Raw genomic sequence first — 25,359 nt, 5'->3', positions numbered from 1 at the left:
GCTGATTTGGGGTGTAAATTAGCTTTGTTTTCTTTATGGTGCAAGAAAATTACTTTTGAGAATGATGTAGTTGCGCCTTCTGCAATCACTTTCTGCCTCCCTTCAATCTGAGGTCTGTCAGATGTAGTGGTTACAGCAGAAACCTCTTGTAAACCAGGACTTCTATTTCTGGAGGAGGCTACAGCAACTGGAGAGCTGCCTGTTACCCAAAGAAGCTTCCCCAAGAAGATATGCTATGGAATAACTGGAGTAGCTGCAAAATAATTGTAATTCTTGGAAGGGGAGGATTGTCTTGACTAAAATCTCTGGGTGTGCTCTCTGTATGCGGAGCGGGGCATTGCCATGGTGGTTTGTGGGCAGGGATCTCCCAGAGACCAGCAGCAAAAGGAGCTTCCAGGAGGGGCTGTGGAGCCCCTCAAGAATGGAGTTTGTAGCTGATTGTTCTTACACAGGCAAAGCTGTTTTGGGATGAAACCTGCCTGTTTGGGCCGGGGTGGAGGTGGACTAGATGACTTTTCAAGGTCTGTTCCAACCCAAATGGATGATATTTTGAACTATATGCTGCGGCCTCTTGGAGTATTTAACGTTCATTAAATCCTGCTGCACGTCTGGGAAATGTTTGTTAGCCAGTTTTGGGACTTCCATCTGTGCCCTGGGCCTCTCTTGTGCAGATTGGTTATATCTGGTTGTATTGGTTACCACCTCTGTTCTCCTTAAAGTCGAATGTTTCACACCTAAACAGAATTAGCTGATGGTTCCCAGCTGGCAAAGCTTTCCTGGGTTATAGAATTGTTTCTTCTGTGGTGTTCTAGAGCTCATATACACAAAATTGCTTGAGCTGTATATGTTTTAATTGTACATGTGAATTTATAGCAATTTGTGTGTTTTCCCTCAATGATGGGTTTGCTCCAGCTCCTTTTTTTTTTTTTTTTTTTTTTTGTTCAGCAGGTGAAATGATGGTAAGTTACTACCTCCTCCAAGTCCCTTTCCTATGCTCTTTCTTAATTCCAGTTAGGAGACAGAGGATTGACATGGACAGGGAATGCCTTGGGTTTAGTGAGGTCTTGATAGTTTTTCCTGGTGCTTGTTGGGTTGAAGGAAGTACTGAGGCTGGAACAAGGGGCCCTGAGCCAAAGCTGACCTCTCCATGAACCTTCCAACCAAATGTTCTATGTATCCACTGTATCAACCAGTACCTTCAGCAATATGATAGATATATCTGCTCCTTGTCAGAACTTGTATTCACCTTTCCCTGTTTAGGAACCAGATAAGGCTGGACATGAAAGGGAATTGCTGGAACATTCCCAGCAAATGAATGTGTTGAGTGTGAGGGGCTTGTGATGTTCTGCCCTCAGCCCAACAGCTTCACCTCCCTGTTGCATTTTTTTGTGACTCATTTGTGCTGCAGTGGAGACTTGTCCTTCCTGAAACACAAAATTCCATGGTATTATTCCAATAATTTGGTGTTCTTAAGACTTTCTTCTCCCTGCCAACCCTCTGCTTTCAGAGCTTTGACTAAGACAAGGCTTGTGTCCGTTAAATGTGCAGTCTTGGCTTTTGCCAAAGTCAGGTGAAAGCTTTTCATTTTATTGTGGACAAGTAAGTGAATGTGAGCTTCTCTCCAGGCAGCTGTGAGCAGGTCTGTGCCTTCTTTCCCAAGCAGAACTCCTTGCTAACAACTGTCTCTAAAGGAGCTGCAGTAATGGTGTTTGCTTTGTCCTTGGGGTTTTAGCAAAAACACCAAGCTGTGCTCTGAGTGGTGCCAAACTGGAGCTCTGGGGTCTTGTAAAGTTGGTGACTGTGTCTGACACTAGACACAGCTTGCAAATTATCCCTCTCTAGGATTCTTCCTAGAGAGCACAAAAGCATCACTTGCTGGGGACAGAGTCAGGGGTACATGATGCACTCGGGGACTCCTGCCAAGGAAGGAGAGCTGCAGAGGCCCCGTTTCTTCCACCATGCCAAAAACTGCTCTGCAGGCTCCTGTTCTTTATAAGCTCCTTTAATTTTGACTTCTCACATCTGAGGGTCCACTAGAAAGCTTGAATTCTGTAACCTGCTGCAGTGGGATGTTTGTTTGCTTTCCAAGGGCTGCTGAAGGATGTAGCTAAATGAACCTGTGTTATTGATTTCCCATGATCACAGTCAGTGAATAGCATCCCAGTGCTGCGGGATAGGGAAGATTGCTGGCCTGAGATAGATTCTCTCCATGCAGACCCTGCTTCTGAGAGTAGCAGAACACTGGGTGGGATGCCTGGGACATCTCTGAGCTGTGCAAAGGCCTTTGCAGGGAGGAGGAGAATGCTGTAGGTTGATCTGGATATTACAGAAGCGAGAGCTTTGGGCTAGCATGTGGAGAAGTGAAGCTTGCGGGAGGGCCGGGGTAGACCATGGCTGACACCTGTTCAGTTTCATGAACTGAGCAGGCAAACAGTTGGAGTAAGCTGGGCTGGTGGAGTGGGAAGGAAGTGTTGATGAGCTTAAGAGCAGAATAGGGCTTCCTCCCCCAGTATCCTGATTTCCTGTGCAGTGTCTTGTCCTGGAGGTGAATACAGGGGGGAACTGGCTGCATCCACCTCCACGTACAAGTTGCTTTCCTGTTCTTGCCCCTCTGCTACTGAGGTGTACCATGAGATGGGCACGTTGTTTGTGTGCTGCTGCTCCTCATGCTCTTCCTTTCTTCAGTTAGTGACCTGTCTTGGAAACTCTTGTTCTTTTCCCAGCAGTCAGGAATGGCGTGGTTCAGCCAGCCCTGGGCAGCAGGGACCTGGCACTGCAGGAATGTATGGGATGTTTAAATATGGTGGGTTTCTGCTTGCAGCACTCACTGCACTGTTTGGAAATACCCTGAAAGCTGTCAGTGCTGTAAACACAACACACTCTGCCCAGTGAGCAGTTAATTAAAGGCCTAACCATGTCTCAGTGGTTCGACAGAGTTTCTTGGGGTTTGGGGTTTTTTTTGCACACGAGCTCACTGCTTTTATGGTTTTGTGGCATCTGTGGCCACTTCTCTGTGCCATAGACCACTGCCCTCTGACTTGTGCAGATCAAGCTGAAGAGTCATGCTGAGAGCTGTCAGGAGTCCTTGGCCTTGTGGTTTCAGCTTGAAGTGGGACACAAGATATGCCCCTGGACACACACACACAGCAGTTCTTCTCTCCAGAGTGGTGAGAAAATATTGCCTTTGTGGTCTTAATGGTATGGCTAATCCTTTCCGGATTGCCAGTGCTCTGAGGGCAGAGCAGCCACAGGAGCAGCGGGATGGGCTGGCATTTGCAGAGCTGGGAGTTCATTGCTGATGTGCAGTGTCACAGCTCTTCACTAGAGGACAGCATTACACACGGCAAAGTAATTATTCTGCAACGATGCTGGGAGCGATTCCTTACTGATCTTCTGTGTGCCAGAGTAAGCTGGGGTGGAGGTTACAGAGTAATTTGCTGGCAGTCAGGAGCCATCCTCTCAGGGAGGTTTAACAGCGTGACTTAAATGGCTGTCTGCAAACCTTGCCTCCTAAACCTTGTCTGAAGGGTGATGCTGCCTGCCTTGCTGCTGCTGCACCTTGGGGGAGGTACAGGCTGCTGGATGGGTAGCACAGGGATAGGAGGAAGAATATTTAAAAAAAGGAAAATGTTTGCATATCAAAACTGTTGTAGCAAGTGGTGGGTTGCCTGGTGGTGAAGGTATGGGACAAAAGCAGGAAGACAGGGATGTGGGATGAGTGTGCACTGGGTGATGGGCCTTACATGAGAGAGAAAATAAAGGATGGTTTGAATAAAAAAATAGTGCTTGAGTGCTGCTGTTTCTGCCAGCTCTGATGTTGGAGCTCTCTGCAGAGGGCAGGGCTGCTGCTCTATCCTATCATGGCTCCATCAGCCATCACTGCATGCAAGGGACAGAGGCTCCCACACAGCAAGGAGTGTGAAGTGGAAGATAAGAAGGCTGGGTTGGGTAAGAGGAAGGGAACTGCAGCTTTTGTGACAACCTTTGTGCAAGTGGGGGTTTGGCCTTTGCTGTTGGGCATCACGTGGCCTTACAGGGCAGCCACAACTTGGGCACTGCCCTTCATACTGCTGTGTTTGGTTTGGTCTTAATTATGATTTCATTATTTATTGAATTAAGGTTTTATTCTTTAGGGGAATCTGACCTTGAACGACATGAGTGTTAAGCTGTGGCAGGATTCTTGCTTACTTTGTTTATTGATGAGGCAAAGAAAGATGATGAATAATATCCTGCCGTGAGGGAAGGACAGAAGCAGCCTCTCAGTGAGGCCCTGGCAGGAAGAAACACACTTGGATCACAAAGTTGTGATAACACCATTCAAGCCATGGGATCCAGTAGCTATGACTGATCTCACCTGCCCTCTGCAGTACCAGGTGGCAAAGCTCATCCCACCTCTCGCTGCTTTGCAGCTGTGACCTCCAGGGCCTTCCTGCAGTGCTGTCAGTGCTCTGGAGGGTGGGAGGACTGCAGTGCCTCTGAGCAAGACTGATGCTCTCTCTTCTCTTTATTGCTGCTCCCTAATTTAAGGGAAGCAGCTCTGAGGCTGCTCTGGCCTTGCAGAAGAGATCAGGTGAGTGTAGAGAATTTTCACTCCTCACTACACCCTTTGTCACCTTCTCTGCTTGGGAGTAACCACTTTCCCTGAGTATGGGATCCTGGTGACACTGGCTTGGCTGGGCCTGGAATATCCCACTGACCCTGAAGAAAGAGCCAACAGCCTTCCTTTAGATAGCCACTTCCTCTAAGTGCAAGATTGATAAGTGCAGAAAATGCCATGGTAGCTGGAAATGTGGAAGCTCTCTTATTCCCAGAGTTTTTTGGGCAGGTAAACCCCTTGAAAGACAAAGGATGTTTGGTTTGCTCAGGGTTCTCTTTTCCTGTGGCAGGGAGCTCTGATTCCTGCTTTTATTGTTTTACAGTTGGAGCACTTGCTAGAGTTCCACTTCATCTCTCTTGCTGCTAACACCTGAGAATGCCCTTAGGATTCCTTCAGTGACCATTCCCCAGCTGTCCAGGCTGCCCAAAGTGCCAGACTTACTGCATCAGGGCTGGGAAGAAAGGAAGGAGCAAAACATGCAGCTGGCTTTCCTTTCACAGTGGGGGGGGGGGGGGGGGGGTTTGTTCCCCCCTTTCTTAGAGAGTCTGTGCTACTTTTGCCAGCAGCTTGTCCCAAGGCAATGGGAGCCTTGGCTTTGATAGGAGATGAGGATGACATCCCACCACGTGCCTGGGAATCCACAGCAACCATAGCACAGTTATTTCCGCTTGTAATTAGCTGTGAGGCTCTGCCTGTGACTAAAATGGATCTTGCCCGTGTTGGGGGTGCAAGATCCTTTTCATAATTTGCTCTTGAGGTTAGCCAGTGCCCATCAGCCAGTGGAGCTCCTTTCCTCCTCTGCTGCCCACATGGAATTCCTTCATTCCAAGGTCAGGAGCAGAGACTCGTTTTGGCCCTGTTTGCCTTTAATCTGTTGTGCTTTTGGTCACTTCTCTGCTGCTTTGTTGCTCTAATCCCCACCTTGCCCACCTCTCCCGTTCTGTGTCCCACGTATCTGCCGCAGAGCCAAGTGAATCTGTGGAATAGCGCAGTTCCTTGGGACTCTGGGAATGTTTTATTTCATCTGGGGAATTTCCAGCTGCCCTGCTGGTCTGTCTCACTGAGATTGACATTCAGAAGAGCCCATAAGAGAAAGGAAAACTGTTTAAGACTGGACAGTGCAGTGAGCGGCCCCAGAAATGGAATCTGTCCGGAGCAAGGAATGAGTTTGTTTCCTAGGACATCTGGCCTGTTGCATGAAGGGGGCAGTCTGCTTGTAGCCAGAGCTGAGCTGCTCCGTAACCACAGCTGCTGAAGCAGTTGGAGCATTTCTGGCAATGCCTGTAGTTCGTCAAGAGAGCATTTAAGGAAGTTGAGTTGCGGAAGTTCACCGAGCCGGGTGCTTCACCAGCACAGCTCCAAGGAGTGGATCCCTCCCGGAGGGACGGTGGGCGTTTGAGCCCACGAGCGCGCCAGCCATCGCCAGCCTTCCTCTGGGTGACCTTGGGTGAGGCTCTGCTTGCCTGGAGAGCTGTTGATTTACAATGCAGATTCATCGCTCCTCGCCTGCCTGTCCCTGCCCCTCCTAAATTGGGCTGGGATATAAGAGGTTGTTTGCTCTCCGATGCCAACAGTGGCCATGGCAGAACGCCCTGCCACGTGAGAGGCAGAGATAGAGGAGAGGGGGCTAAGGAGGAGTGAGCTGTGCGGCTGCTCTTGCTTCTGGTAGCTGAGGAGCACATCAGCAGGACCATGTCTGTGCTGAACCCCGTCCTGCAGCCCACGGAGGTGAAGGAGTACCTGTGCAAGGGCGACCGCTTCATCAAATGGGACGATGTGAGTACCTGGCTGTTCCTTCCCTAGGCTGTGCCTGTGGTGCCTGGGAGACACGGGATGGCTCACGGTGTGTGGGGAGGCTGGGAGCCTGTGTTCAGTGTAGTATCCCACCTGACAGCAGAGGTCTCTCAACAGGGAGAGGGAACTGGGAAGAACAGGAAAGCTGAGTACTAAAATTGTGTGTGTAAAGGGTTGGGGATGTGATTTCTATACCTCTTGTAGTGGAGGATGGAAGCAAATGGAGTGAGTGTGCACTAGGTCTGTGTGTGCAGCCCCTGGTGTAGAACCCAGGTCCAGCCCTCGGGAAGGTGGTCGCTGCTGGAAGTCACTGTGGGATGAGATGCCACGTTTAGACTTTCTGGAGGAGTGTGAGGGGTAGGATCTGCTCTAGAGCAAAGAGCACTCTCTGCACTTTGCAGATAGAGATGAAATCAGACTCCAAGTTGCTTCCTCTTATGGCTCTGCCTGAGTGGATCGAGGGTGAGCCATGGCCTCCCACGCCTGCCCGGCCGCTGCGTCTGGGAATGAACGAATGGCAAAGGGCCTGTGCTTTAACAGGGCTGAAGCCTCAGGGTGCTGCAGCAAGCTGCTGCTCTCTCCAGATCATTGTCTTCTATACCTTCAAAACAGCTGCTTTGCAGTCACTGCCTTTCTGTGTGAGGGGAAGAATGTGTAGAGCAGCAGCAGTTCACTGGAATGTAAGGGCCCCCCTCCTCACTTTGAGGAGACAAAGGAGTGCTTTCCCCAGCACCCACAAACCTGAGCAGGAGGAAAGCAGCTGACCCTCTGTGCTGTCTGGAGATGGACTGTCTGCTGTTGAGCATGAATATTGATAAAAGGGGGAGAGCCCAGATTATGGCATTCACAGGGATCTGGGGAGATGGTTTGTGTGGTGTTGCAAATGTGGGTATCAGAAGGAGCCTGCAGTGCAGTGGGTGTGAAGCTGGAATAGTGTTAAATCCCAAAGGAGCATGTGGGGGAGTCGATCACCTATGCACAACATCAGCAGGGTGGTCCAGCAGCACTGAGAATGAGAGCAGTGTACAGTGTGCAGCTGGCAGGAAGGATGGATGTGAGGAATATGAGTTGGAATATGGCTGCCAATTGCTCTCTTAGCAGTACATAAACAGGAGGATGACACCGGGTACAGTAAAAAGCACAGCCTTCCTCTTTCCTGTAGGCTTACTGCCTGCAGAGTGCACTTGGGGCTTCTTAGAATTTGAAATCTGCTTTCTCAGAATAACAGTAGGCAAACTTGTCTAAAATTGCTGATGACTTCGTGGTCAGTCCTTGGGGACCTCTCTCCCAAGAATTGGAAGCTGTTAAGTACTTCACTGGGTATTCCTGGGATAGGTTCCCCTGAAACCCAAGGTGAGTCAGGTTGGGCTTCCACGACCGACCAAGTGTTTATTTCCTGCTGTAGCTGTTGATTAGTGAGCTCAACTCCTGTCTGGATCTTTCCTTAAGGTTTATATATTTGTAAACATTTCTAAGAGGTTGCCTCAACAAAATAGTTTACAGGCTTGATCTCCACCAATAAAGGAAGGCTTCTCTGTGAGTGGGCTGTTCTGGTCACATTGCTTCATTGCATCGGGCTTTCCCAATCCATGGTTAGAACAGGCTGCAGAGGATGATGGTGAGAGCTCCAGAATGCAGGATTGCTGCACTTTAGAATTCATGAGTGTTATGTTTTTATATCTCTTTCAATTGACCTGTACTCTTGGTAACAGTTTTGAACTCTTCCAGGATAAGTGAGGCAAAGGAGTTAAGGAAGATCAGATTGGCCTCTTACATCACTGCTCAGCTTGGGACTGAACTAGGGCCTTCCAGCAAAATAGCAAACCCACAGTTTTTCTACAGAGCCCTCACCTTATCCAGCTTTGATAAGGCACTGTCTAGAGGAGGGAGCAATGGATCCCTGTCAGGCCAGGGTTGTTCTGACCTGTCCCATGGAGTCAGTTGCAGGACCCTGGTGTGAAGAGCAGCTCTGCAGTGCTTTGTTCAGCATCCAGCAAGCTGGGGCTCCTCAGCAGCCTGAAGAGATGAAGTCCTACTACATGGGTGGTAGCTGAGTTAAAGAACCAGCTGGGAACCCTTTCAGAGCCCCAGGTAGGGCACAAGGTTGTAGCTGACCTCTTGAATGGGGCAGATGGGTTTGGCTCTGTGCTGCCTCTGAGTCCTCGTAGTAGAGTCAAAACTGTTCCTATCTCTGAGAGATTATGGATTACAGGATTTTAGCAGACAGTGTTTGCTTTTTGGCCCACAGAGTGAGAAGCAGCCGGTTTGGCTGCCAGACCATCTTCTGCAGGATTGCCTGTTTGCTGCTAGGAGCTGCCCCACTGGAGAGGCTGCCTGCACCTCCAGGCTGGAGCTTCCTTGCAGGCTCAGTTTGCCCTCCAGGGAACTGCTTTGGGGGAGATAAGGGTAATCTAGAACATGGCACAATACTCTGTGGTGGTTCCGTGGGGCCTGTTCTGCTCTCCGTGGGCACATGTGCAGGGAGCCAGCCAAGAGCTCTGGGAACATGGACATGGGGCTGGCCCTGGCACAGCAGGAGGAAGACAGGAGGCAGTCAAAGGACCACAGTGTGCTGTGCAATGAGCAGTTAACTGTAAATACTGCATATGGAAAGGGAGGTCCCTGAAAATACAGATACACTCTAGAGTGAAGTAGGAGTTGAGTAACAAACTGAAGGATCTGAGGCCAAGAGACAAGTACAACTTCTAGATTTCATTTCTGGTTTCCTATTAGCAGTGATGTGTTTCAGCTTCCTGAATTGAACTTGGAACCTTCCCAGAAATGTCTGTGTGGGGTTCAGGATCAGGCCCAAATAATTTCATTGGATTGCAGCCTCTGGTGTGGGTGTCTGCATAGCTTCTTCTTCTGATGGTCAGTGTAGAGACAGTCTCTGGAGTTTCAGAATCCCCATCTAAAACAGCATCATGCTGCTGTATTGATGCATCTCCTCCTTGAAGCCTTCCTGACCAGGAGCCCAGATAATCTGCATGAACACCTGGATGGGAGATGCCATGGCTGAATGCTTTCTCTGCTTGGCCTGGGATACTGCTAAGCTTGTAGAATGAAGCAGGTCAAAGAAGACTTTTCAAATGAAACAATTAATTGAATCTTCAGATACTTTGTTCTCTCAGTTCCTCTGTAGAAAGCTACAAGAGAGCTGTTCTGGTTAAATGCGCAGGTTAGGTGATACTCAGGACTCAGCTTCCAGAGTCTCACAGGTGTCACTGTGGAGACGTCCTAAAATCCTTGGGTTACTTTTTATAAATCCCAGAGGGCATTTGCCTGCCTGGGTCTGTATTTGAGCGGAGAACCTTGTGTCCCAGGATGTTTTCTCCAAGTCACCCAAGGTGCCAACATTCTCACTTTTTTTTTTTTTTGTCAGGAAACATCAAATGCTTCTCCTGTGATTCTCCGAGTGGATCCCCAGGGCTTTTACGTGTACTGGACCTATCAGAGCACGGTAAGTGCTGACACTGCTTGGCTCGGGCTCCAGCCAGGCCAGGTTTGTGTGAGATGACAACACTGCGAGTGCTCAAGTCCTGCACTTGGGAGCAAACTGCCACACTCATTCCTCTTAGCAGGGACACCCCCAAGGAGTGGGAGCTGGTCAGTGGCAGGCTGGTCTTCACAGCACCAGCAAAGTGCAGGAACTGGAGGTGTGAGTGTGGCCTTTCTGTGCCTTTCACGCTTTCACCTTTTTTGACTCCTGCAAAGCTCATTACCTCTCCTTGAAAGTACTTCATGGAGAACAGCTGTGCTGTCACCCAGCAAGATACTGGATTCTCCTAGCCTGTACAGTGGGGCCATTACCTGACTCATTGGGGTTTTAGACATTTTAATTAGCAGGTAGTGACCATGGTGATGTAGGGCCTACATGAGGTCTGGAGTGCAAGTTGTGCTCAGGGTGATGTTTGCAGACTGCCAGAACAAAGCACGAGGTGCCAGCTGCTGGAGGAGAGGGAGAAGCAATACATGGAGGAAAGAGAATTCAGTTCCTCACTGATGAGCAGCATCAAGTGATGGAGAGGGAGGTGGAAGGCTGGGCTTACTTCCGCTTTCCAGAGCAGGCTGTGGTTCAGCTCTACTTCCTCCGCCTGACCTACATGCCATGGCGGAGTCAGACAGTCCTGCACAGGCCCCAGCCTGGGATCTGCTGGGTTTGGATCAGCTCTGCTTCTGCAGAGATGGTGCCCAGTGCCAGCTGGGACCATCCCCTGAGAACAGTGTCACAGTGCTTGGCACTGTCACACCCCTTGAGGTCTCTGTCACTCCTGGTCTGCTTTCAAGGTCCACTCAGGCAGTAGAATTTCTGCTTTAAGGGCTCCAGCAGGAAGAAGTGGAGCATGAAGCAAGGCAAGGGGAGCTGGTGTCACCATGAAAAGGGAGATACTTCATTGGGATGCTGGGGTGAGGAAGCATAGCTGCCACAAGGAAAGCCAGACTGGAAGGGGTCTCGCATTCCTGGAGAATGCTGTAGATTAGCAGCTAAAGTAAACTGAACTGCTTTTGCACTAGGGACTCAGAAAGGAGTGGGATTAGGAGTAAAATTACTTCCTGTTTAACAATAAAATGGGGATAGAGCCAGAAGACATGGCATCCACATTGTCCTGTACTGTGATCTTGGAAAATAATACTATCTGCTGCAACAAGTATAATTTGTTCTCCAGACCCATGGTGAGAAGAAAAATTAGTAACAGAGGAAGGAAATTCAGGTTGGATATTAAAAGAACAAACAAGACAGCAAGCCAGTAGTGAGGATGTGGAGGGGCTGCTTGGGGAAAGCTGTGCAGTGTCCTCTGTGGGAATGACTTCCCTCCCTGCCTTATTCCTGCTGGGAGGGCTCTTCCACAGGGGAAGACACTAAGCCGAGCCTGACTTACAACTTCTGAGGGCACAGTCATGGAGGGCTTTTCTCCCTCCTTTGCCTTTCCTCATTTTCCTTGTCCTTATTCTGTTGTAGGAAAGGGAAATTCTGGACGTCACCAGCATCCGAGACACCCGAGCAGGGCGATTTGCCAAAATGCCCAAGGTGAGTCTATAGCTTCTTTCTATCCTGTGTTTCAGTGGAGAAGCAGGGCTGCCTGCAGTTCTGGTGGGCTCAGGCAGTTTGTCCTGGATTTCTGTAGGAAGAAGGCAGAGAGGATCTCCTCTCCTTACGTCACAGCTGTGTAAATAGAGAAAAGCCATCTTGCCTCTTGTCCCTGACCTCCCAGGGGCCCTCTGTGCACCCAAAAGCAACACTTCCAGACTGTGGTAGATGGGCTCATTGGAAGGGATCTGTCAGAAAGCCAGGAAAACCAATTCCCCTTCCAAGTGCCCTGCTGCACTGCTAAGGCCTGCTGGAGACTCTGATACTGAGTCACCAGAGCTGCTCTTGGGTAAGATGCACAGGATACCCACAAACCTGCAGTTACAATGCCATTCCTACAGTGTGCGCTGGGGTTTTTTCCCTTTAAAGGCATGAAAATGCATATTCAGAAAAATTAGTTGGGTTTTTTGTTGGTTTTTAATTTTTGTTTGTTTGTTTTCCTCCCAAATATTTTCACACTTGCACGTGACCAGGGCTTTGTTCTCGGTTTCAGTTATAATTGAAGCTTCTTGCATACCTTGTTAAGACTTTGTTTCTAGGGCTGTTTTTTGTTTGTTTTAACTTTTCCATGTATGGAGAAGGCAAGCAGAAAACTGCAGTAAAGCTCAAAGGTGGAAAAGGGACTGAAGAAGTAAAGCTGATGGGTCATGTGGTGACGTAGGTGACTCTCTAAGGCCAAGGGGAAAGGTTTTGCAATATCTCCTGAGCCTCAAGCAGCCTTTTGCATAAACTGTATGGCTGTTTTCTCAATCTGCTCTGAAAATGTCTATTCAGAGCTCCCCGAGACCAGTATTTCTCAAAATACCATAAAAAGCTGGGTGCTAAAGGCACAGCAGAGCTCAAGAACAGAACCCAACTTCTTAAAAATTGTATTTCCTCCAGAGAAATGGCCTTTCTCATTAGAAATTCATTAGAATGAAACATACTTCAGTTTTTAATGAGCCTAAAACTTTGTCAGCAAATTGTTTTGTGGGAATTGTTTTTAAAAAATGCTGTTGGAGATCGGATTTTCATTTGAGAGAATAAAATATTTGAGGCTGTTCAAGTGGGTGCTGCTCTCCAGATGGGACACACTGAGGAAGAGGCTGACCTAAAGGGGAGGTATGAGATATTCTTTTCTAGGGTTGAAACTTCTTGAGGAATAAGCTGTTGACAAAATTAGTTGATCTTTAGTATAGGTGATGAATTGCTGGGGGAAGTAGTGAGGCTGGATGTCCTGTTGGTAACAGGAGGCTAGAGAAACATGTCCTAGATTTTAGGAATTGGTTAAGGAAGATTAATTGGAGAGTACCAGGAGAAGACAGTTTGCCAATGGTACAGAGTTATTTGGGGTGATAAAATCAGGCTGGTTTGTAGGAAGACCTTGAATTGCTGATTGACTGCATGATCTAATGACTGATACATTTTATAGAGATAAAAATCAGGCAATGCACACAGAAAAAAATCCCTCATCCTTCTATAATAACAGGCCCTGAGCTGACTGTTGCTACTCAGAAAACATTGTGGGTGTATGGTAAAATATCAATGTGATGTTCAGCAGTATTTGCCCCCTAAAAGTAAATTGTGTGTTAGGAATTATAAGGACGTCATGCTATTGTGTACACCCCAAATGGATCCATATTTATGTGCAATTCTGGTGTGCTCTCAAGTTAGGTAAGGAAATGCAGCAGGATTAACAAAGGAATGAAGTGGCTGCTGGAGACAAAGCATCTGAGTAGGGGGGCCTGAATTTTAGCAGAAGGAGTAAGGTGAATGGGATGTGGAGTGCTGTAACATCAGGAGTTGAATGGAGAAGGGGAGCATGAAGCAGTTACTCAGGGTTTCTTCCAGTGCAGGATCTCCATAGAAGGAGGAATTTTCCAGAGGTAGGAGTGGCACAAGCAGGAGGTGCTGCTGCTGTCCCACCTCCTATCAGCATGCCATGGGTGATGCTTCCTGCACAGTCATGGAAATGTGAGTACAAAATGTCAGTACAAGAAGGAAATGCCCTTAGAGGGTTATTAAATGTGAGATAATGCCTCTGGGTTAGGAAGCTGCTGAATCCTAAATTGCTGGGAGCTGCAGGAATTCATCAGGCAAGTGCCAGTGTGTTTGCCCTGTTCCAGTACTTTTCCCATGGCACCTGCATGGAGCTGCTCTGTGCTAGCTGTTGTAATAGGCCAGGGATGGGATTTTGGAGTCCCTGGGAATTGACTGGAGCTCCTTTTTGAAGAACAACGAAGCAAAGGTCAAGCACTGACTGATTTATGAAGTATTCTCAGTGGGCAGAAGTGATGCACTTGATGACAACCTTTGCTGTGAAAATCCCAAGTGCTTTTTGAATTCTTTGTTTTACAGAGACTCATTTGGAATAAGTCCTCTCTTTATTTCAGGGAGTTTTCTGGAATTCTGTGATAACATGTAGTAAAATGCATTAGACTGGTTCCTAACCCATTTTTCCTTGTGGCTCCTGGGAGGTCTTGTGTGGGCACTGAAGGGATGTTGAACCAAGATGTGCCATGTGGGGTCTGGAAAATCCTTAGCTACACATAGCTCTGCTATCCTTGATGCCTCTGGCTTAAAGCCCTCAGGGTCATGTTCATTTGGCTCTCCTGAGAGCGGAAGCGCACAAAGGAATGCAGAGAGCAGGGAAGAATTCTTCCCATGCACCACCACACCCTCCACATGGGGCAGCTATGTCTGGGGCGTTGTTACAAAAGGCGTTAATATAAAACACTGGTGTGTTGAAGCAAATAAAAAATCTGTTTGGAGGTGGAAGAATGAACATGGGTGCTCTTCTGCCCTGTTACAAAATAGTGGCTTGGAAAGGTTGTGGAAGAGAACTGTTGGAATTAATACAAAGAGTTACTTGTTTCACTGCCTGAAGGTGGAGAAGAAATGAACCTTATTTAGGACAAGGAGAGCAGGATCACAGCTGTAGGAAGAGCTGCGGATGGCACCAGCAGTAAAAGGAGGTTCCTTTGCCTTTCCCTGCAAGTGATGCAGCACTCAATCTGCAATCTTCTGAGGCACAGCTTGTGGCCTGGTTTTCCTGCTGGGTTGTGACTGAAGGGATTCCACAGCAAGCGCCTGTGGCTCAAGGATGTAACCTGCCCCAAGTCTTCCACTCCCGTGGCACTGACAAGTTTCCCTTGGGGGTGGATCACTGGGAGTTCCCTACTTTCAGCAGCACTTTCCCACCACAGCAGGAGGTTTGGGGTTTTTCTTTGTAAGCCTCTACTTGCAGCAGCAATAGCAACACCAAAGCAGCCACGTGGAAAACCACTTGAGAAGGGCGGTGCTGCCGTGTGCGCTGCCAGCACGGGTCACAGCTGGGAGCCCAGCTGCGGCCAGGGATGCTTCAGGAGCAGGTAGTGCCCAGCACAGGGACTCACTAAGGGCTGCCAGCCACGGGAGCCACCTCCAGATGCAAACAATGCTCGCCTGCCTTACCTGGCTCTCCTCTCACCACAGAGCAGAATCCTCTCTGCCCCTCCTATGCGGGGCTGCCCAGCTCTAGGAGAGCAGCTTTGGCTTTCTGCCGTGACTTTTCTTCGCGGAATTTTTTTTCGATGGGGCAGAGCGAACTTTGGTATGCGTTCAAGAGAATAATAAAGATAAGAATGAGCAGCGCCTTTGAACATCAAGGAGACAAGATTAAAAAGCTATTGACTGTAGTTCAGCAGTGTGCCGATACAGATCGGGCTGTTATTTACAGTCGGGTCTGTGTTTTCGTTTCAGTAATGAGGAACAATAAGGGCTGCTCCATTTGTGGGGCTTTTCGTAGTTTCTAAGGCAACAAGACCCCGGAATGCTGACAGAGAATCTAATGATAATTAAGGCCAAAATACACAGTGTTTTAGGCCAGACTTCTGGGCTGTTGGCTGTGTCTTGGGGTTTGTTTAGATGTTTCAGGAGGCATTGGCTTTGAGAGAGGCATATTTTTTAATAGAAACAAAAGTTGTACTTTCTGATTATCTTGATTATAAATCAGCTTCATCCTTTCGCCACATTCTGTTGGTGTTGAACCTGGAGATGGAGCCTGAACTGCACATGAACAGGGAGAAAATGATACTGAGGCATTTCACTCATGTTTCAAGAAGATAAAGTTGAAGCCAGTGGGAATGTTCAGGAACCGTGCAGGACAATTGCAATGTCCTCGGAGCTGGGCCGTGGCTGTGAGCCACGGGCTGTAAACACTGCGGGTGGTCTGTGGTTCTGCTGCAGCACAGGGGATGAGCAGCTCTGGCACTGGCATCCAGCAAATTATGAGCCCAGGATGGAGCTGAGCTAAGTCTGATTCCAGCCCTCCAACTGGAGAGCGATCATATGGGGCAGTGTGGAGACACCAGCCTGTGAGTGTGCGAGAGAGGCAGGTACAAGCCTGTGTCTGGCAAAGGGTTTATAAATGGTGGAGCAGGAGCTGAGCAAGAAAATGGGCTTGTGTGAGTGGTGGCCTTTGCCATGCTGGGCCCTCCTGCTCCTGCCATCGTTGTGCTCTGGGTGCCACACATTCTCCTCTGTCCCTGCTGGACTGCAGAACACTGTGCCTGGGAATCTGAGCGGCTTCATTTCCAGTTCCTTTAGCTAAAATGCTGAGAGTGCTTCACTGTGGATTTTTGTCTGCCTGTGTCCCTGAGATGCTTGGCACAGGGTGAGGCTGGCCCTCCCCATTCCACAGCCATCCTCTCCAGCATGGAGCAGCAAGGCAAACGGGGACAGGAGTTACGTCTGGAGTCAAAGGCATCAGAAATATCTTGGGGCTTCCTTTTTCCCTTCTGGCAATCAAACAAGACCTCTCTTCTCCAAAAGTGAAGATTTGCTGTCCTAGTGCTGCAAGACACAGCTCTTGTCAGGGCACAGTGACGCAACAGGTCCTGCTGTCAGTCGTCTCTGCCCCCTTTCAAGCGGAGAAAGGACCATCCTTCTCTGTCTTGTATCTGTCTCTGTTTATATTTGCATGAGAATTTGCTTCTCTCTGGACTATGGAACCCTGTACAGCTCAGGATTTTAGGGAAATCAGGAGGGTGGGACATGAAACACCAGCTGACTCCATATTTCAGCCACTCTGCTAGCAGGTTGTTTTCTGCTTGTCTGGGGTTTTTAAAGGGGATTTGCTAAGACTGTTTCCCTTCTGATTTGCATGGCTAACATGAGTGTCCTGCTTTTCATGCAGCAATTCCTATTTTTCCTTTATGGCTACCTGCAAGCTGACAGTGAGTAATCCCAGAGTGAAGCTGTGGCACAAGGCACTAAAGCAGTGAGGTTGTGAAAGAGCCACGATGTGGCATCGGGTTCAGAGCTCCTGCACACAGTCTCTGGTCCTCTCTCCACCCTTCCACTGGCTGTTGGATGCATCACTGCCTGCATAAGGGCAAAAGTGCTTGGCTTGCTGGGGGACACATCCTGGACAGAGAGGTCTGGGGAGAAGCAGGTGCTGAATGTTTGCTAGAGAGCAGCATGCGGAGAAGGAAGGGCTGGGAGGAGCCCCGGATAACAAATACAGGAAATGAGTTCAGCACAACCACAAGTTCAGCATTGTTTGGGCCTCCTCTCCTGTACAGCCCTGGAGATGAACAAACTCTGGTGCATTTGCAAGATTAAATGAAGTTTGGAGTTAAAATCCCCACACTTTGCCACTGGCACTAGAAAGCTGAGCTCCAAAAAGGAGTTGCCATGAGCGTGGGAATATGTGGGTGTTTGGTGGTGCTCAGTTCTGTGAAGGAAAACAGCTCACAAGGCAAGAAGGAGTCATTTTAGGAATTCCCGTGTGGAAAATAGTCAGCTCATATTCCTTCCCCTCCCTCCAAATGCTCTGGGGTTAAACAGGTATCAGAGTTAGTCTCTCAGAGAGGTGCTTTTCCAAAATAAGAGACAGCAGTCAGATGATCCTGAGTTACAATCCAGCCTGTCCTGTTTTTCTTAAAGATGCCTGTTTGCTACAGATGTGTCAAAATTGCAAATGCTCTGGAAATCAGGAAAATTGAAGTAATAAAAATGTGCAGTTCCTTATAAAATGTGTATGCAGCTGTGTCTGTGACTGGTGCAGGCTGAAATCTGAAGGTGCTCCAATTTAGCTTCCAAGTCTGACCTGCTCTAACAACCCCAGATTGCAGATTTTGTCCTGTTTCTAAAAGAGCAGGTGCTCTGACAGCTCCCTGTTTGCTTGGACAGGGATTTGTCCTGCACTTCAGATAATGGATTGCTGTGCTTTATTCTAGGAATGGAAATTTTATCTGCCTGTTATAAATAGCACCCTCAGTAAAACTCTGGGATACCTTGGATACCTTGGCTTAGTGACACCATGCATAGGAATGCAGAAAATGCTGAATAATTTAAAAGATTCTTTAAATACTTTCATATGGTGCTGCAATCCAAGTACCACTAATCGGATGAGCCTCACACTTAGCAAAACAAGTCTCTGGTGAGCCATTGCTGTAGGGTACTGGAATTGCAATGGAAAAAGCCACTACTCACAACTGACAGCAGCAGAAAGTGGGGCTTAGAGGGGAAAAACCCAACTCTGGGGTGACAGGGGGTCCTAGAAAACATCTTTCTTGTGGAGGGAGGTTACACGTAAGGCTGTCACACCAATACATTTCTGTGTGCGTGTGTTTTGAAAAAATCAACTGGTTACACAGCTCTGGCACAAGCAGGCCAAACTCTCCCCTGCTTGTTTGCAAGTCCAACCTGAAGTTTCAGAAGAAATTTCTTTAAGAGCAGCTTTGACTTTTTCAGACTTGTGCGGGGGTGTTAATTGTGGTGGTTTGTCCCATGGAGGATCCAGCAACGCAGACTCCAGAATAAAGATAAAAAACAAGGAAACCCAAGGAAAGGAAGATTGCACTAAGCAATTTTGCAATCCTTGGGAAGCTTTCTGTGAATTTGGGCCAATGTGTGTATTGGGGTCTGTGTTTTTTGGGTAGTTTTCCCTCATTCTCCAGTTAGTCCCATCTGTTCTGTTTCTTTTGCAGTCCCTGAAGCTCCGGGAGGTTTTTAACTTGGATTACCCTTACAGCACCTTCCTGCTGAAGACCCTGACAATTGTTTCTGGCCCTGACATGGTTGACCTCACTTTCCATAACTTTGTATCCTACAAGGAGAATATTTGCAAGGTATGAGGGCCTGAGGTCATGGAAATACTGGGAACCCTAAGGAGCGGGGCATTCAGTGGGGAACAGGAAAGGAGAGGGGAGACAGGACTCTGAGCCCTTTCAGCATTACTGACAAGGTTATAAACAAGCAGGTCTATGTTGCAGTCAGGTGTGCTATCTCCATAGTTCTAGAAGCTTCTGCCCTGTGTGGAGAAGGACCAGTAGAAGACTGGTCATTGTTGTATGGATGAAGGGGCACCTGAGAAGTGGAAAAGTTTCAGCTCCTGGTGTTTATAGGCAGGAGGAAGGTGATAAAGCCCAGAACTATCAGACAGGCTAGGGGATAGCAGTTTTAAACTGGAAGAGGGTAGATTTAGATTGGATGTGAGAAGAATTTCTTCCCTGTGAGGGTGGGGGGCCCTGGCACAGGTTGCCCAGGGAAGCTGTGGTTGCCCCAGCCCTGGAAGTGTTCAGGGTTGGGTTGGACAGGGCTTGGAGCAGTCTGGTATGGTGGAAGGTGTCCCTGGCCGTGGCAGAGGGTGGGACTGGATGGGCTTTAAGGTCCCTTCCAAGCCAAACCACAGCTGGGTTCTGTGCCCTTCCCATGTTTGCTGTGTGCTTCTTGGAGCAGTTCAGTAGTGCCCAGCTGCCTCTGCCCTGTTTGTTTCAGGACTGGGCTGAGGATATCATGGCCATTGCCCGGAATCCCCTCACGTACAACGCTCCCCGCTACACCTTCCTGGAGAAAATGTAAGTCCTTTCTGAGAAACCTTTTTCTCTGAAACATCCGTGTCCTGCCCTTTCTGACAGTACTGGGAAAAAAAAATAAAAATACTTCTAAGGATCCAGGTCCCTTGGCAGCCTCCAGACCAAGGCCTGGCTCACGCCAAGGTTAAGCTGATGGTCTGCAGGACCCCGATTTTCAGGTCATTGTTAGATTGTTTTCCCAATCGCATGTTTTTCCTTTCTTCTCACTAAGTAGGATCTCTTAAGATTGTACAAATGCATTTTTGTAATCTTGTTTGGGTTTTTTTTTTTCACAGTCTAGTGAAGCTGAAGTTGCAACTAAATGAAGAGGGAAAGATTCCTGTCCGGAAGTGAGTGTGGATATTTGTTTCACTGTGTGTTCAGTCAGACGACAGGCAGAGCATCTGATGAGAGGATGGTTGCTCAGTGGCTTCACCTGTCCACTCTTTGTGCACCTAAGAAGTGGAGAACTTTCCCTCTGTGTCCAGGCCTGCTTCACTTAGGTGACACATAATTTGAGTCTGGAAAGGAGACTTTGTGGCCTTCATCTACAGCAAGAAATGGCTTAAATAGCCACAGATATCACTTCCTGGTTGTTGCCATGAAAAAAAAAGTCAACAAAACAAAGCAGCTTTAGTAAAGTTCTGCTCACAGATTATTTGGCAAACCTGAGCCAAGATGGATGAGGCTATGGGATTGTTTGCCTTTCCTGTAAGGAGTTCTCTGTTTGGAGAGCTCTTTGCTGGACTCCCCGGCTCACCTGCAGCAGGGCTCCCTTGCTGTTCTGGTCTCCTTTCTCCCTCTGTGACCACTCCACTCCTTCCCCACTTCCTCCATCCCTCAGCCTTTGCTCTGGATGTGCATGAGAGGGAAGCAGCCTCTGGGCTAGCGTTAGTGCTGGCTTAGGAGCAGAAGAGATTCGCCCTTCCCTGTCCCCAGCCTGGCCTTGTGCATCAGGTGAGGCTCCCATCAGAATGGGGAGCAAAGCCCAGCCTGTCCCTCCTCCCCTGCACCATGTGGCAGGAATCTGGAATTGATTTTGTGCCATTCAGTGTCTTCCCAAGTAAGATGGCTCCAGGGCTGGTCCTGTGGTTCCTCTGTGTTGATTTAGCTGGTAGAATGACAAAAGGCAGCATGCCACGTCGAATTCCCTTTTGGGTCCATAAATTACCTTTTGTTTTAAGAATAAAGAGCTGCAAACAGTGCATTTGGGAAGTTCTGAACCACTCAGCTCTAGGTCTGTGCTGTGTTACAGTATCACAAGAGGTGAGCACTCATCACCCCAAATAAACACAGGCCCCGGGGTGTGTTGTAAGGCAGGGCTGTGCTGACTAAATGGGCTCCTGGAGGGCTGAGCTTTATTCAACACCAAACATTTTTTGTTATTTGTTTCCTAAACCACCAACCAGCAGAATTTCATTGTCAGAAACCAGAATATTCATCAAAGGGCTGTTAAAAATGTGTAGGTCTGTAATGAATAACACACTAGGGAAGAGTGCTTTGAATTAATCTTTAAAATGCAAGCAAGGTAGCGTTGCTGCAGAGCTTATTCCTCTGAAACAACCTAGAAAAAAATATCTGATAGAGGATGTGCCTCTCCTCAGCGCCTGTTTCTTGCAGAATGGTAAAAATGCAGACCATTAAATAGTCCAGATTAAGAACAAGACGTATAAAAATACTCAGTATCTCCAAGTGCAGGTAAATGTAAGGCTTTCAAATCTCCTGAAAATTCTGAGAATTTCATGAGCATTTGCCTTCCCTTTAAATATGTAAATCCCTTCGGAATCATACCAGGGCTGCTGCAGTTTTGCCTTGCAAAGGGCAGGGTTTGCATGAGCAGGCACTCCCACCTGGCAGCACAGGGCACTCCTTGTTCCCCTGTTTGCTGTGAGCACCTGTGATTCCAGGAGCTTAACAGAACTGAGGCTGGATTGATCTGTGGAAGAGATCGTGGTGCTGCTGACAGTGATGTTCTAAAAGGAGGGAAACTTCTCCACAGTACCATAGGGAGCACCTCCAAGAGGGGCAGAAAAGGACAGCAGAGGGATTTGGAGTGACAGAGCTCTTACAGAGTCCATAGCAGAAATACAGAACTGCTGCTCTAAATCAGCAGTCAAAAACTCATGTGTAGGTTTATCACACTTGGTCCCTCAGAGAAACACTGTCTGTCTCTGCTGGTTCGTGCTTACAGTTGTCTGGCCTGTCTCCCTTGCTGTGCATTTGGAGTGTCCTGCACCGGACAGGACACTCCAAAGACAACAGGACACTGCTGAGCTGCAGCTCCAGCCCCTGGATCTCTCTCCTGCTCCATGGTGATGTTTGCCTGTCTGGTCAGTATTTTTCAGATGTTCCCTGCAGACAAGAAGAGGGTGGAAGAAGCATTAAGTGCTTGTCATCTCCCAAATGGCAAGGTAAGGATTTCTCTGGGTATCCAGAAGTCTTAGGAGCTTGAGAAGGATCTTTTTCCCTGCCCTGACTGTGATGCCCTTGGCTGTGAAAAACCATCAGCTGAGATGCTAGTAGTTGCTTATCTTAGCCTACCACTGCCATGCCTTGACTCTGGCCTGCTGGCATCAGTTCTTACTGTCTTCCAGTAACACTTGTGACTGCAGCACTTGCAGTGTGTGGCACAAGGAGCAGCAACACCCTGCCAGATGTTCCAGTCCCTTTCTGGGGTTGTCACAGCCAAGTGCTGAGCTGTGGGTGTTCATGACAGGTAAGAGCTGTCACGGGTTTGTGGTGCTGACACAGCTTCACTGCATTCTCAGAATGATGCCATCAACCCCGAGGACTTCCCCGAGCCGGTGTACAAGACGTTCCTCATGAATCTGTGTCCACGACCCGAGATTGATGAGATATTTACCTCACAGTAAGTTTCCCTCAAGCCACAGCCCAGAACTTGGTCTCTTGTGACAAAAGATTGAGAGGAAGGAGGGAATTTAATGTCATGTAGTCTGTCTGGCCTTAAGCCTTAGAGAAGGGCAGGATCCTGAGTCACTTAATGCCTTTACTCACAGCCTGAATAAAATGGATGAGACCTGACTGTGCTACAGGACCCTGAAATATATGAGCCCAGAGGGAGGATCAACCTCTCCTATGTGAAAAGATTTCTGGGGTAATTCCCAGGCCTTACCTCTGCCCCTCTGTGATCCTCTCACTGCAGCCATCTAAAAGCAAAGCCCTACATGACCAAAGAGCACCTGGCAAAGTTCATCAACAAGAAGCAGCGTGATGCCCGCCTCAATGACAGCCTCTTCCCACCAGCCAAACCTGAGCAGGTGCAGAGCCTGATAGAGAAGTACGAGCCCAGCGGGTTTAACATCCAGAGAGGTGAGTCTTGTTCAGCCCAAAGCACTCGCTGTAGAGGTGGGATGAAAGAGCACAAGATGTCATGCCCTCTGCCATCCTGCTTCCCAGGGGAGCAGTCAGCCTGGGTCCCACAACTCCCTGTTGTTCCCACAACGCTCTTTCCACTTGCAAAGAGGTGCTAGAACCGTTCTATTTGGCATCTAACCGTTCGTGAACAGCTCAGTTTGCCGTGCAGGGCAGCTGTCTCCAGAGGGGATGGTGTGGTTCCTCTGTGGCCCCGAGAACAACCTGATAGTGCTGGACAAGCTGATGCTGTACCAGGACATGACGCAGCCGCTCTCACACTACTACATCAACTCCTCACACAACACCTACCTGACAGGTATGGCACTGCCAGGGCAGATGTGTGCGCCCCGCGGGCTTTCGGGGCTGGGCTGACTCGAAATGCCGTGTGACACAGAGCAGCCTGGAGGCCGGCAGAGGTTCCTCTTGACCCTGCGTGTGCAGGAGCCGTCCCATGCGGGGAGCTAACACTGAGCCTCTCTCCTGCAGCCGGGCAGTTTTCTGGGACATCCTCTCCCGAAATGTACCGCCAGACGCTGCTGGCCGGCTGCCGCTGCGTGGAGCTGGACTGCTGGAAAGGCCGGCCCCCGGACGAGGAGCCCATCATCACCCACGGCTTCACCATGACAACTGAGATCCTCTTCAAGGTAGGAAAGAGCTTTCTCCATGGATACCTTCCCCTGATTGCTGAGGAAGCCAGCTGGCTGAGGACAAAGATGTTTGAGAGGAAAAGATTGATGGCGAGGTGACAAGTGAATGAATGTGTGGGTAGCAGGAAAAGTGAACAGATAAGCACTAGGTTGGAATCTGTACGTTTTTGGAATGGGAGGAGTAGCAGAGAGGTTGACGGCTGGATGAAGATGGATGGATGGGGGAAATGTGGGAAGTCAGGCAGAAGCCATGGAGAGATGGCTGAGCAGAGGTGTGTGTACACAGGGCTGTATCACAGGATGCATGCACAGAACATGGCATGAGGCTGGTGGGTTTACAGATAGCGGCACATCAGAGGAGCAACCAGGCTTTTAGAAAACACAGCTACAATGAGTTTATCTTCTGGTCTGCAGCAGGTTTCTGTGGCTGACAGCCTCAAGTGGAAGCTTTTGGAAGAAGAGGGTTCAATTCTTTCCTAATGACCTGAGTGTTGGAATGTGTTTTGTGGAGCAGCTGGCTTCCCTGAGGATTCAGCTCCCAGGCTTCAGAAGCGCAGCACAAAGCCAGGCAGTACAGGGCATTTATCCACAGCTTGCAAGTTACAAATAAAGGCATCACAGTGACTTTTTTTCTGCACTCCTCTACACAGCTGCTGCAAACAGGTAGAGGTGCTTTAGATGTTTTTTTTCCCAGCTCTTTATTTTTCTTCTGTATCTTCCCCCCAGTTCCCACACTTCACTATTCCTAAAATATTTACGTGTGAGAGGGGGGAAAAAAACAACAAATCAAACCAGTCCTTAAGGTCAGAGGTGTTGCCATCCTCAGACTCAGTAATTTCCAAAGCCCTGTGGTATCACTGCTGCTTTTTGCACAGCAGTTCACTGCAGATAGAACGGAAATAATGGCATTTGTAGCTGCTGTAATTGCAGAGTTCTGCTGAAGCCTGGGACCATTCCTCAAGGAAATTACAACCTGCTAATACAGCATGTGCTGGTTTTTGGTTTTACATAACACACAGTCCTTTCTTCCACTGTGATTCCTGTGGCCTTTTAGCAGCATTGTCTGAGGCTTCTCCTCAGAGCCTTGAGGCTTCTGTGACAGACTCCCAGTGGTCCATGGAGGAGCAGCTGTGGCAGCCTCCCTCCGTGCTGTGGTCATGGCTGATCCAGGATTTGGGATGATCAGGGGACTGTAATTACAAAGGAGCAAATGGCACTTCTTTACCAATTAGTAGGACCAGAAAGGAAAATAGTGGGAAGTTTGTGGCAGTTTAACAGGGGCTTGGGGAAAATAATAATATTTTTTTCTTACATCATTAATGCTGAGAAGGTTTCCATGGTATTTGCATTTGAAATGTCAGCACAGCTGGTGACTGAACACTCCAGCTTTCTCTGCTGCCAGGCAAAAGGATTTTATAAGCAGCAGAAATGATAGAAAATTGGGCAGGTTCAGAGGTAAGTATGGATAGAGTTTGCAGTGGTTTAATCTGGTGCTGCACACACCTTTCTGTGCCAGTTCAAGGTGCTAGGGAGAGGGGTTTGTCCCTCTGGCCAGACACTCACGTGCAGTGATGTGTGCACTGACCTGTGCAGCAAAACCAAAAATTCACCTTCTTGCATCTTCAGTTTCATTTTGGCGCAAGCTGTTGAGTTTAGCTCAGCGTGGATCCTCTGGAGCTGGAAATCTGGGCAGTTGTGAAAAAGATGGCACTTCTCACCTTCTTACTGGGAGAACTTTAGTGACTTTGAATGGAGCTCCTGAGACAATTTTGGAATCTGTTCAGTGGGAGGTCAGCTGTGTGTCTAACGAGTGCTGAGCTTCTCCCTGACCATGGCCTCTCCTTCAGGATGCCATCGAGGCCATTGCAGAAAGTGCTTTTAAAACATCTCCGTACCCTGTGATCCTGTCCTTCGAGAACCACGTGGACTCGTGAGTATTTGGTGATTGGGAGAATTGTCTGCTGTGTCCCTAGCAGAAAATACACAGGCAAGGGCTGCTGGGTTTTAAGCGAGCGCTGAGCTGATGTGAAGCATTAA

General features: G+C 48.5%; 1 protein-coding gene across 5 annotated transcripts in view; it reads left to right on the top strand.

Moving 5' to 3' along the window:
* Window positions 1-25,359, top strand: part of PLCB2 (phospholipase C beta 2) — a 40,441-nt gene that overhangs the window by 416 nt on the left and 14,666 nt on the right. For 2 of the 5 annotated variants that reach the window (XM_040066287.2, XM_040066284.2), the window contains exons 1-12: window positions 3,042-3,167; window positions 9,774-9,851; window positions 11,352-11,420; window positions 18,434-18,574; window positions 19,224-19,303; window positions 19,597-19,650; window positions 21,636-21,711; window positions 22,069-22,169; window positions 22,464-22,630; window positions 22,845-22,991; window positions 23,162-23,319; window positions 25,170-25,252. In XM_040066287.2, the coding sequence (XP_039922221.1) occupies window positions 3,063-3,167; window positions 9,774-9,851; window positions 11,352-11,420; window positions 18,434-18,574; window positions 19,224-19,303; window positions 19,597-19,650; window positions 21,636-21,711; window positions 22,069-22,169; window positions 22,464-22,630; window positions 22,845-22,991; window positions 23,162-23,319; window positions 25,170-25,252 (1,259 nt within the window). In that variant the 5' untranslated portion in view covers window positions 3,042-3,062. Of the gene's footprint in view, window positions 1-3,041; window positions 3,168-4,133; window positions 4,571-5,561; window positions 6,374-8,119; window positions 8,483-9,773; window positions 9,852-11,351; window positions 11,421-18,433; window positions 18,575-19,223; window positions 19,304-19,596; window positions 19,651-21,635; window positions 21,712-22,068; window positions 22,170-22,463; window positions 22,631-22,844; window positions 22,992-23,161; window positions 23,320-25,169; window positions 25,253-25,359 lie in introns of those variants that run through there. The other 3 variants (XM_058420911.1, XM_058420910.1, XM_040066288.2) reach the window with 3 other exon arrangements.

This window comes from Hirundo rustica, chromosome 6 (assembly GCF_015227805.2).
Source record: "Hirundo rustica isolate bHirRus1 chromosome 6, bHirRus1.pri.v3, whole genome shotgun sequence".
Lineage (NCBI taxonomy): Eukaryota > Metazoa > Chordata > Aves > Passeriformes > Hirundinidae > Hirundo > Hirundo rustica.
Note: the sequence above shows the minus strand (reverse complement) of the source record. Positions and strands in the feature narration are given on the sequence as shown.